Here is a 12,733-nt window from a genome sequence, read left to right on the forward strand (position 1 = left end):
GAAGAAAATAGATTCTTAATAAACACATTAGTTACATTATTGTTGTTGTTCAATGTTATTAATCTTCAAGTGTGGCAGTCTAACCAAGCGAAAAAGAGAATGTTGTGCTTAGTTTTCAGGACCCGATGGATACATTTAATGCTTTTCTTCTTCAGGAAATTGAACTTTTAATGCCTGTAGATGCCATCCTTATTGCCTACTCAAATTGACAAGAACTTGACCTGGAACCCCCAGTTAATTGAACTGCTTTGCTACACTTTACACTTGTAGGAAAAAAGAGAAATCTTTTAAAAGTCAGCTTATGTCCAGTATTTACTAGGAAGAAATAAAGCCTTTCCAGTGACTTTGAGGCTGTCACTTAGGTTTAAAACAAATTCATCTCAGTCTCTTATAGTTTTTCACGTCTGTCATACCAGGGAATTGTAATTGACATTCAGCATGTTGCCTTCAGAAAATCATAAGATCATCCAGTCATAAAACAAAGATTCATTTAAGCACAGCATATTTTATAGTGCTTAGTAAAGGTTTAATACAGATGGCTTAGAATCCTGTTAGAGTTTTTAAGAAAATATATCCTGCCGTATCCCCAACTCTCCCAGGCTCTTTGCTTTAGCATTTGCCGGTAGGAATCACCTTATTTGCATGCACCTCCTAATCTACTTCTTCCTGCTTTCCTTCTTCTTCTGCCCCAGGAGAGACCTAATTCTTGATAACAGGCAACCTTTGAGGAGGCTCATTCACTGATTTCCTTCTTCCTCCCAAAGCCTAAAAACTCCTTTCCTGCATCACTGGATCCTTAAAAGAAAGGGGTTAGAGCAGAGTTTTGTCACAAAGGTCGTGCCCTGCCCGAGCTGCCCAGACTTCCCACTGTGCCTCACAACCCTTACATCACAATTATAGTAAATAACAATGATAATTCAAAACATTAAAAAATTTTATTCTCACCACATTAATGAGCAGCATATTATTGCATATTGCATGTTCCATATGGTACTGCTTGGCCACAACATAGCCATAAAAGAGATCACAGCATAGCTTTTCAGCAGGTGTTTTAATCTAACGTAGAGGGCACCAACAATATGCTAGAGCCACCGGTATATTCTAGAGAATGCTCGCTGAAGATATGCCAGCGAGGCTGTGCTTATCAGTGCTCTCAGGTACTCAAGAATCCAGGTATTGCAAAACAGGCACTTTTACAAGATCATTTAAAGGTATTTGTGGAGATTGTCACTTAAAAGTCATAAACCTGGGCTTTGTAGCTTATTAAAGTAACAAAAAATGCCACTCAGGGTCATAACATTTTAAAGATAGTGAAGATAATGAGCACTATCGAGAGAACTATTTTATTTATGTATGGATACATCTATGTGTATTTTCTATTTTCTGTTTTTAAAAATCATAAAATACTATGAATCTTTTCTGTTACAAGTGAAAACAATAGTCTTTGAAAGTATCATTACTAACATGATATTTTATAAAATCAACTTATATGAACTAAGTATCGGTAGGTTTGCCCAGTTCTGTTATTTTTATGTTGCATAGTGGCAATTCACCTTTTCTTCTTTTAAGAAGGTCCAGAATTTTTTCATGGTATAGTGTAATTTGTGTGGAAGCCACCTTTTTGTAAGAGACAGTAGCTTGTAAAGTCAGTTTTGCTACTTTAGCAATAAGACGTTTATTATGGAAGACCCATTTGAAAGTGACATTGTTTTCTAATTCCAGTAGGAAAAAAATTTTCAATTATTATATTAAGATTTGCCCAACAGATTACAGTTAGTATAGAAAACATCAGTGATGGGGGTGGGGAGGAAATGCTAATGAAGCAACTGAAGAGTAGAGAAAGGGTAATTAATAGAAAGTACATTAGTTTATAACTTAGGAGTGCTGGCAAGGTGAGTCTTCAAAAATTATAAAATAAAACTCTGTCTTTTCATGTGACTGATGTTAAAATTTTAGATGTCTATAATGACAGTGTGATTAAAGCAAGTCTTAATTTCCACACAAAATAATTATTCCATATTTTATTATTTCTAAAATATGTTGTGATTAATTTTGGAAAATGTACAATTATTTGATTTATAAAAGGATTTTTATTAAAAAAACACTCAAATGAAAAGTCTCTGAGAGACATATTGAGAGATGAACAGATCTTTTAGGAAATTTGAAGTCCTATTGATATCAACATGGAAGCTGTTTTCATTTAAACATTACATGTATGTGAATTATACTGTAACCACATTGCAGATTGTTACTTTTACTGGAAATTCGAATAGGCAAAGGATGGGGAAAAGGACAGTAAAATAAAAAGTTTGTTTCACTTTTTGCAGATGTGTCACTGCCATTTATAGTTGTTTCCTTAATGGTAAATAAAGTTACATAAAAGCATTAAAACAGCAAGTTAAAGCTTTATATTGTTGTTACAAGGATAAAACTGATTTTGCTGATGGTGGTTTTATAAATATGAGGCCTGTTCTCCTATACCCATCCATTTTCTCAAATGTTCATTTGACTGGCAATATATAGAAACCTTAAGAATATCATAAAGCTGACACTAAGAAATTGTGGGTTTAATGAACATGGAATGTGATATTAAAAGATGGGTTTCATGGAGATTTTTTACCTTTTCCAAATATCAAAACTTTTAATGTTAATTTTAAACTTTTATGTATTCTTGAGATTTTAGGGTAGTTAATTTACTAAGAGATTTGCTTTTGAAAATAGGCAGCTCTCAGTAAACCAATTTGTGTGAATTATTTATTGTTTATAGAACTATTTTAATCATAGGCAGATTTTCCCTCCCTTTCTCCAGTCTTTCTGTATGTGTCTTTAGGAAGAGAAAACTGATCGTAATGTCTGCCCAAATCGAGAGACAACCCCAAAGTGAATTTATTATACAGCAGAAAAAAAAGGGAAAGACTAACATATGCAGCATTGCAAAATAAAAATTGATTTATGGATCGTCCATTCACCTTTGTCGGCAGAATGGCTGACCCGGAGCCGGCCGTATCTGGAGCCTATGCTTCAGTGTTGTGCTTGGTGTTGACTTCCTTCAAAGTTTAAAATGACTTAATTTAAATGTTTCAAGATAGCCCCGAAAAAAAAAATAATACAGAGGAGGCGAAAGGTCCTGATGCTCTTCTGACCGGATTATCGCTTTGTCTCTCCTGGAAGCTAAGCGCAGCCAGTCTGTCAGCAACTGTGTTCACCTCTGTGAGGCCCTGTCCGCCACTAAAAGCGTGCCGCTCCTCCTGCACACCGTGAGCGCCCTCTTCCCCGGCCTCTCTTACTCCTCTTGCCCTCACAGACTGTCAGGTACTGTAACGCTCTCTGCCGGGTCCTCCCTCGTCCGCGGCCGCCCCCGCTCACCGCCGCGCCTTCCTCCTCCGCTGGTGTCCCCAGTCACGCAAGCATGCCGGGCCATTGCGCTTTCCGTTCATTTCCCGGGGCGAGTGATGATTGCTTTCCCGTACGTAGACGTTAGTGAAACACACACGCAAAAATCTGTCACCTTACCGGTCTTTGTGTTCACAATTGGGAAGGATAAAAAAAGGCCCTGAATTGTCAACAGGGAGAAAAGAGCCTTTCGCAGAGTGCCTATATAAGGAAGGGGATTTTTCATAAACTTTTACAGAAGTTTTGAGCATGCCAATGTTAGAATGCTTGTGATGCCTCCCCCCTAAAATGAATAAACTGGAAAAATCATGCAGGTGAGACTTCCTTGGAGTTAATGTCATATTCATATATGAAGTAATGATCACTTTATGCAAAGCCATACCGATTATTGAGATTTGAGAGATTTGGCGCCTAGTCACCTCTACGAAAGGATTTCGTTTGCTCTATAGTGAATACTTTGATCTATGTCTAGTTATTTTTTGATGATTCAGAGATGAACTGAATCTTCTTGCTAAAGAGGGAACTATTTCCACGTTCTTTTTTATTTTCAGAAATTTGGTTCTACAGATTTATTACTTATTTAATTTTGAGGATAGCCTAAGTGTGGCTAATTTGTGCCGTACTGGGTTTAGCGAAGCAAAATTAAAACATGTCTCCCCTGATGCATATGTAAAATACTGTATTGTTTAGTTTATAGAATATGAGGGAAGAAGTTAGTTTTACTGAGATTGATGATTGAGAAGTTTCTTAGAAAGTTCTTTGTCTCTAGTTAATACAGAAAATAAGAATGGTACAGGGGAAGATGGTCACCAGTCGAATTACTGATCAATTTCTTGATTATTTGGGCTTCAAAAAATGCTACTACCTAGAGATGATTAAAGTATTTAAAATAATTTTGTTCCATTTGGCTGATACATAGCCAAAAAGAATATTTTTCATGGTGAAATGTTTTCTTATTTCACAGTCCATTATTTTTCCATGTAGTTTCCCTTCAGGTTTTTTGTTTTGCTTTGTTTTGTTTTACCAGTTTGTCTGGTATATGTTCTCACAAATCTTATTTTGATTACTGTATGTCTCTACACAGTTCCAACAGAAGTTGAACGTGATTTAAAGGAGTGGTTCTCAACCAGGTGTGATTTTGGCCTCCCAGGGGACATTTGGCAAACATCTGGAGATACTTGTGGTTCTTACAATGGGACTCTTTTTGGCGGTAGCAGAATTTTGGGAATGTTCAAGAAGTGGTGTTTGTATTTTGGGAGAGTCACTACCAACTACATTTCCATTAATATGAATTGCCACGTAAATAAACATGTAGAAGATAGAACTGGCGTTTTCAATGATTTCCCTTTTTTCCTTTCTGGGAACAATTCCTTCCAACTGTTTTGCAGTTTTATCTACTTTTATATTGGAGCCATTTATCAATCTGTAGCACTTACAGATCATGCAGTTGCTAGATTTCATATTTCTTTTAGGAATATTTGAATATAGTAAATAGAGGATCAGTGATCTCCCCTCTTTGTAAAAGGGAATTACTGGGGCCTAGTCAGAGCCTCGCATAGCTGCCTCTCCATCTGGTCCTCAGGCTTCCAGGTTGGGCCCACTTGTTGGGAAGTATTCATGGTCAGGATGTGGGCTTATTTTGTTTGCAAAGTTTGGAGATTTAATGACCTTGTGGGAAACTCCAAGTTATTGAGTTGATAGACGTCTCCTGTGCTTTTTATAGAGTCACGTTAGTATCATGCACAAGGCTTTAAAAATTAGGAAATTGCGCTATTAATTTTGCTTATGTAACCTTGTACTTGGGATAAATGGAACCCAGAATTGTAGTTATTCAAGTATGAGACTCATTCAGTTTAATAAAACAGATTAATGAGTGAATGAAATTGCTTTGAAAAAATAGTCAGGCAGCTGGAATAAAAAATTCATGCTGACTCTTTTCCCATGACAAAAAAATGTAATTAAGTAGGCTTTATTTGATCTTTCTTTTGGAGTTTTGAATGGAGCATTAGAAAACAATGGCTTGGTAATAATACTGTGTAACTTGTTCTATCCAGAAGCCAGAAAGTTAGTGCTTTTAAAATTTTGGTTCTCTGTAGTGGCTCCATTTTAGAGAAAGTGACTAATTTGGTGAGTTTGAGATAGAATTTATCTCTTTGAAGTGATTCAAACAGAAATTGTGTGATATTCAAAACAGAACATAATAGATCTCCCAGGATTGGAATTTGGAGTTCTATAATGATTGTTCTTTCTGTTTTTTGAATATCAGAAAATCCTGTATCTTGATATTTGTACATCAGTGTTAAAATGATGTTAATTTGCTATGAAAGAGCAACTGCTACAGCTCACCCTGGGAGCAGCTTTAATGTAAATTGCTCTTTCTTAAATAAAAAGCCAGCAGAGGGAGCCCAAGAACTTTTTAAAAAGGAAAAAAGATATCAAGCAAATGTGTTTGGCATTCATTCAAAAACGGTATTGAGTGTATATTTAGCACAAAGTGTGAGAAAAGGCCAAGCAATGTGCACTTAGAGACCAAGAAGTCAGGTTTAAATTATGGGCTAGAAGAATTTAACATTCCCTGTGACACTGTGTCATTTAATAGTCAGCTGCAGAGCCCCAGTAGCCACAGCAGCATGAGTGGCACATTTGACCTTGGGCTCTCCTCTTCCCATGTCAGCCATGGATGCTCTGGCTCCTGCCACTTCCTGGTTGTCTGGACAGTCTCCATCTGAGAGGTCCCTGCTGACAGTTTTACAAACACAAAGCCTTAAAAGCTGCATTAGGCCAGCCTGTTAGGAAGGAAGTTCAGCTGGTGATGGCAGGCTCTTGGTTCCTCTGTCGTGCTGAGGACCAGTGTGGATGTGATAATTTAGAAGTGATGGTGCTGTGGCTGTTTTGCATCCCACCAGATGGCGATGTTCTTTACTTCAAAAAAATGCTGGCAGGCAATGTTAGCCCAGCTCTTATTTGCTTCTGCTCAGAGCCCAGAAACCAGCATCTACAGTTTTGGGCATCTGGTTTAAGCACATAAAACCCACTCTTTCTACTCTCCATGAAATCTGGCTCTTGCCTATTATTTTCAGAAAGTTAGGAAGCTCTTGGGCTCCCTCTGCTGACATCAGATTAACTAATAGATGCATCAGCAATCTAAAGCCTCCCCACAAGGTCTCAGCCTCTTGCATAATTAGAATACACAGTGAAGAAGGACAGTTGGAAGGGGATAGCTCCCTGCTGTCAGCTGGCTTGTTGCTTAAGGCCAAAGTGCCTAGAAGCAGACCTGTGCTTTGGGACATGTGAGGAGATAAAAAATACGATCATCTACCTGTGTGTCCCTATAGAAAAGTGAACAATTTTTTGGCTATTCAGCCCTCACAAGAGGAAGGCAAAGACAACCTGGGAAAGGTGTGAATGTAATGGGTCAGACACTTCTTGCTACCTCTGCCATCTTTTGCTTGTACCCCAAGCTCAGCTTCCCATCAGCATCCAAATTTAGACCATGGTCCAGTACTTTGAACTATAAGTGAAGAATCACACAGATTTCATAGTATTTAGGTCTTATAATTTGTACAATGTGCTTTAAACTGGAATTTCTTGAGGATAGAAAAAAATGAAGGAGCAATTCATTGAAATCCTGTGTATTAAATTTAGAATCTTCCTACAAATAGCTTCTTGGTTAGGGTGCGCAATCACTTTGGCTCATGACTTGGATTAAAGTTTTACATGCAGGTCAGCACATTGGTAGCAAGTCTCCACTTCAGGTGAGGAATTGGGTGGCATGGTCAGGAAAGGTAAAACAGGCTGAATTTTGAGTAGTTGTTGAACTTTAGCTAACTAAAATCTTTAGAAAAGTGATGTTATAGTGATGGAGATGTGAAGTTCCTAGCTATGTGAGCGAGTATGGAATTCAGCGCGGTGTATGATGGGGGTTTACGTGCAGGGCCATTGGTCACTCCTGTAGGAGGGTGTGCCCAGGACATAATGGAAAGGAGCCATGAGGGAGCAGGTCTGTCTGCCCAGAGTTGGTCCACAAGACCCTCTCGGAGGCCTCAGAGGAGGTTTCCCAGAGAATCAGCTGCCTGAGTGAGCCAGGAGAAGCAGCAGGGGGAAACGAGCAGCGGTGCCAGGTGGGTTAGTATTGCTTGTGAATGAAGTGAGCGAGACCTCCTTGTGGTGGGCTTGGATCAGTTTGTAGGGTGAGACCTTGGAGAGCCCTGTGTTCACCCCAAGGACACAGGCTTGAGCTTGCAGTGACAGAGAGCTTCGGTTGGTTTCTAAGTGAGGACTGTGTGGTCAGGCTGCTCTTTTAGAGGGCCTCTGCTGGGGGCTGCACAGAGGATAGAAATGAGGGTGGCAAGAAGAGGGTATTATACAGGAACAAGATATTATAGTAATCTAGGCAAAAATGATGCAAGCCCAAAGCTGTGACTCGAGAGAGAGAGAGGTTGGGGCTGTTCTCCTGTGCCTTTGGGTGGTCCTTAGAGACTGAAATGAACTGTGCGGTTTGGAAATGAGCTAGGAGAGAACACGTTCTCCAGGAAAGTATAGTTTGTAATAATACTAGTTAAGGTTATCCAGTGATCAGTACTCATCTGTGGTTCTCTGCTTTATGTCATTTATGTATTAACTTCTCTAAAAATACCAGTGGATCATTTTTGTACTTCAGTGGTTAATTCAATATTGCATTTGATGATATCAGCCATTAAATAATTGTAGCATTTTACTTAGGACAGTTTTACATTTATCTGCTGAAAGAACAATAGAGCTGAAATTCCCATTTCCTTTTATCTTCCCTTAGTTTCATGTGTGTGTGAGTGAGTGAATGAGAGAGAGAGACTTTCTACTCAAATCTGAATCACCCATTCTGTGCATCTCTGGATCTGTCTTTCCTTGGCATGACTACCCCTTAAATTCCAAATGACTCAGATTTCTCAACCATTTTGTGGCTTTCTTTTTTTTTTTCCAGTATGTTTTATTGTGAATTCTTTTTTTGAATTCAGTTTTATTGAGCTGTATCCACATATCATACAATCATCTCTGGTGTACAATCATTTTTTTTGTTTTGATTATTTACTTCGCTTTGGAAAAAAAAGGCTTTGTTGAACTTACAAGGAAAATATATCTGTAGAGTGGAGTGCTAATGTTAACATGTATAGGAGACTAAATGAAACTAAATGCAGATTATCTTTTTTGTTTGTTTGTTTTAAATTCAGTTTTATTAAGATATATTCACATACCATACAATCATCCATGGGGTACAATCAGCTGTTCATAGTACTGTCATATAGTTGTGCATTCATCACTGCAATCAATTTTGAACATTTTCCTTACACCAAAAAGAATAAAAACTAAAAGTAAAAAAGGGCACCCACCCTATTTTTCATTAAATTTTTTGTCCCCATTTTTCTACTCATCCATCCATACACTGGATAAAGGGAGTGTGATCCACAAGGCTTTCACAATCACACTGTCACCCCTTATAAGCTACATTGCTACACAATCGTCTTCAAGAATCAAGGCTACTAGGTTGCAGTTTGACAGTTTCAGGTGTTTCCTTCTGGCTATTCCAATACACTAAAACCTAAAAAGGGATATCTGTATAGAGTGACCTTTAGACTCCATTTGAAATCTCTCAGCCACTGTAACTTTATTTTGTTTCATTTTGCATCCCCCTTTTGGTCAAGAAGATGTCCTCAATCCAACGATGCCAGGTCCAGACTCATCCCTGGGAATCATAACCTGCGTAATGCAGATTATCTTGCACAATTAAAAAAAAAAAAGTTGCTGTATCTGCAACTTCATTTTTCAAATCAGTTGTTTTAGCAGTGAAGTTTAAAATAATTTTGTGTGTCTTGTGTTCCTGCCCGCAGAAGTGGAGGAGTCAGAAGGTGCTCCCTGTGCGGAGCCTGGCCGCCTGGGGGTGGAAGCGCCGCAGCTCCCACGCAGCAGCAGTGCATCCGATATCGTTGAGCAGCTGAGCTCAGATGCTTCTCAGGGTACCAGCTTCTTTGCTTGTTTGTACAGGGGACTGTAGGCCCTGGCTGGGGAAAAGGCTGCATGCGGTACTGCTTTCTACATTTATTTTAGCTGTCTTTTATTTATTGCAAGTGAATTTATGTGTATTTTTTGACTACAAGGATGTGATTTCTGGCAATGAAATATATTCACTACTTATTTTATATATTAATTTAAAATTTTTATATACATCTACTCATTTTCAAGTTTGGCATGTTTGAGGAATAGGATGAGCCCAGGTGGCTGGAGTAAGAGGGAAGTAGGAGAGCATAGGAGCGCTAGTCAGGAGAAGCAGCAAATCTGGTTCTGGTGGAAGGTAGGTGGGGCAGGTGTTGAGGGAGAGTTGTGGGGGACAGGTAAAAGCTTAAAGTGTCTCCTGTGGGGAATGAGACTGGAAAGCTGGCCACACCTGTGAAAGAGTTCATCAGCAGCTTATAGGCACCACTGAGGTGGAAAACAATAACTTTTGATAGCATGAATCTACAGTCTCTCCAACAACTTCTGGCAACAGGAGGGTATAGAAAGCAAAGAGACAGACGGTTAGACTTTAAACAGTGAATAATGTATCTTACAATGAAAGCATGTGCTTAAATAAGTATCAATGACCATACTTATCATTTAGTTTTTTTTATTATTAGAGAAATGGTAGGTTTACAGAAAAATCATACGAAAAATACAGAGTTCCCATATCCTCCCCCTCACACACACAGTTGTCTCTGTTAACACTTTGCATTAGTGTGATAACTTTGTTACTATTGAGGAAACATTATTTATGCTATTAACTGTAGTCCATAGTTTATATTAGGGTTCATTGTTTGTGGTATACAATACTATGTTGCTTTTTTTTTTTAATTATTCTAGTAACTTATATACAACCTAAAATTTCCCCTCTAACCACATTCAAATATATAATTGAGTGGTGGTATTTACGTTCACAATGTTCCATTACCAAAACTTTTCCATCACCCCAGACAGAAATTCTATAACAATTAAGAATTAATTTCCCACTCCCTACCTCTACCCCGGCCCCTGGTAACCTGTATTCTAGTTTTTGACTCTGTGAATTTGCTTATTCCAATTATTTCATATCAATGAGATCATAGAATATTTGCCCCTTTGTGTCTGACTTATTTCACTCAACATAATGTCTTCAAGAGTCATCCATGTTGCTGCACATGTCAGAAATTCATTCCTTTTTTGACTGAATAATCCGTTGTGTGTATACACAACACATTTTGTTTATGTGTTCCTCAGCTGATGTACACTAGGGTTTCTTCCATCTTGTGGCTATTGTGAATAGAGCTGCTATGAATATTGGTGTGCTAATATCTGTTTGAGCCCCTGCTTTTCATTCTTTTGGTTATATACTATCATGGAGTTGCTGGGTCATATGGAAATTCTATACTTAACTTTCTGAGGAACTGCCAAGTATTTCCACAGTGGCTGCACCGTTTTATGTTCCCACCAACAATGAGCAAGTATTCCTATTTCTCCACATCCCCTTCAACAGTTATTTCCCATTTTTAAAATAGTAGTCATTCTAGTATGAGATAGTATCTCGTTGTAGTTTTGATTTGCATTTCTCTAATGGTTAATGCTGTTGAGCATCTTTTCATGTGCTTTGGCCATTTCTTTGGAGAAATGTCCATTCAAGTCTTTTGCCCATTTTTAAACTGGGTTGTTTGTCTTTTTGTTGTTGAGTTGTAGATGTATTCTGGGTGTTAAGCCCTTATTGGATATGTGATTTCCATTTTCTCCCATTTTGTCAGTTGCCATTTTACTTTCATGATGAAGTCCTTTGGCACAAAACTTTAATTTTGATGAAGTCTCATTTATCTGTTTTTTTCTTTTGTTGCTTGTAATTTTGGTGTAAAGTCTAAGAAACCATTGTCTAACACGAGATCCCAAATATGCTTCCCTAGGTTTTCTTCTAGGGGTTTTATAGTTTTGGTTCTTATATTTAGGTCTTTGATCCATTTTGAGTTAATTTTTATGTATGATGTGAGGTAGGGATCCACTTTCATTGTTTTGCTTATGGATATAGAGTTTTCCCAGCACCATTTTTATCATTTTGTTTTAGTTTCATGAGTTGATTATAAAATAAACCAGATTTATTTATGAACAAGTTATCTCATATCTCTTAATGTTGAGGTTTCTGCTCTTCTTATAAAATAAGTAGGGACATAGTCCCTCTTTAGGATTATTTTGAAACAAAAAAATATAATAAAAATTATTTGAGAAATGTATTATCTGAAAGATTTTCTGTTCTCTGAAAGGTTTTATGGAAGGTGGTTGTTATTTTTTTCCTTGAATATTTGGTGGAACCCAACAGTGGTCTAGAATTTCCTTGTAGAACAGTTAGAAAAGATCATTCAAATTTTAAAATAATTACACGACTGTTCAGATTTTCCTTTGCTTGTTTTGATTTTGATAAGTTGTGTTTTTCTAGGAACGTGTTCAGTTCATCTAGTTTTCAAATTTATTGGCATCAGATTATTCATAAAATCCTGTTCTGATCTTTTTAATATTTGCAGGCTTTGTGGTGATACTCCTTTTTAAAAAGATTATTATTACTGATACTGGCTATTTGTGCTTTTCCCTCGTCAATCTTTATTGTCAAGCATGACTGAGCCACCTTGCATGCACTTCTGTCTTCCTCCTTCCCCAGGGCCCCCAAGGAATGGTCTTGTCACCTTCCTCTGTGCCAGCATAATGATCTAAATGGACCTCCTGGCACACTGGATAGCACATGCCTCACTGGGCAGCATTTAATCTGCTATCTTAAAAGCACAAAGCAGGCCAAAGAAACCGTCTATGGCCTGGACTTGACCAGGCTATAAGATTCCATTACAATATCTAAACTTAATAATTGCCTTTATATAAAAATCATTTTCCAGTTTTACTATCTGAAACCTTCCTTCTTATGATTTTTTTTCCCCCAAATTTCTAGGTCAAAAGGTAGAGAATGTACAGAATTTGAGTTCTTCAGAGCCCAAGCCTATACAAGAAAATAAAGGATATATGAAGAAAGAACATGAAGGAATAACAGTAAGATATTTTCAGACCATATCAGTTTGTCATTAAAAATAAACATAAATTATTGGCACAACAGATAAATTATTTGGCAACAGTGGTATTTGTCTTTTTTTTTCAAGCTTTTCCATTCAGACGGGTTACAGGCGCAAAGGACCTTAAGATCTGCTTGCTTTCTATATAAAACTGCAGTCATATTATAAAAATAGAAAAAAAAAACATGAAAATGAAATTTACCACCTGGTCTGTATGTGGCACTCTGTATTTTTAAGCAGTTCTCCTTGCCGGTGAGACAAAC

General features: G+C 37.7%; 1 protein-coding gene across 6 annotated transcripts in view; it reads left to right on the plus strand.

Moving 5' to 3' along the window:
* The window catches only part of RALGAPA2 (Ral GTPase activating protein catalytic subunit alpha 2), a 323,126-nt gene that overhangs the window by 122,223 nt on the left and 188,170 nt on the right, over positions 1-12,733 (plus strand). For all 6 annotated transcript variants that reach the window (XM_037811966.1, XM_037811965.1, XM_037811963.1 and 3 more), the window contains 2 exons: positions 9,258-9,383; positions 12,353-12,450. In XM_037811966.1, coding sequence (XP_037667894.1) covers positions 9,258-9,383; positions 12,353-12,450 — 224 coding nt within the window. The remainder of the gene's footprint in view (positions 1-9,257; positions 9,384-12,352; positions 12,451-12,733) is intronic.

This window comes from Choloepus didactylus, chromosome 19 (assembly GCF_015220235.1).
Source record: "Choloepus didactylus isolate mChoDid1 chromosome 19, mChoDid1.pri, whole genome shotgun sequence".
NCBI classification, from domain to species: domain Eukaryota; kingdom Metazoa; phylum Chordata; class Mammalia; order Pilosa; family Megalonychidae; genus Choloepus; species Choloepus didactylus.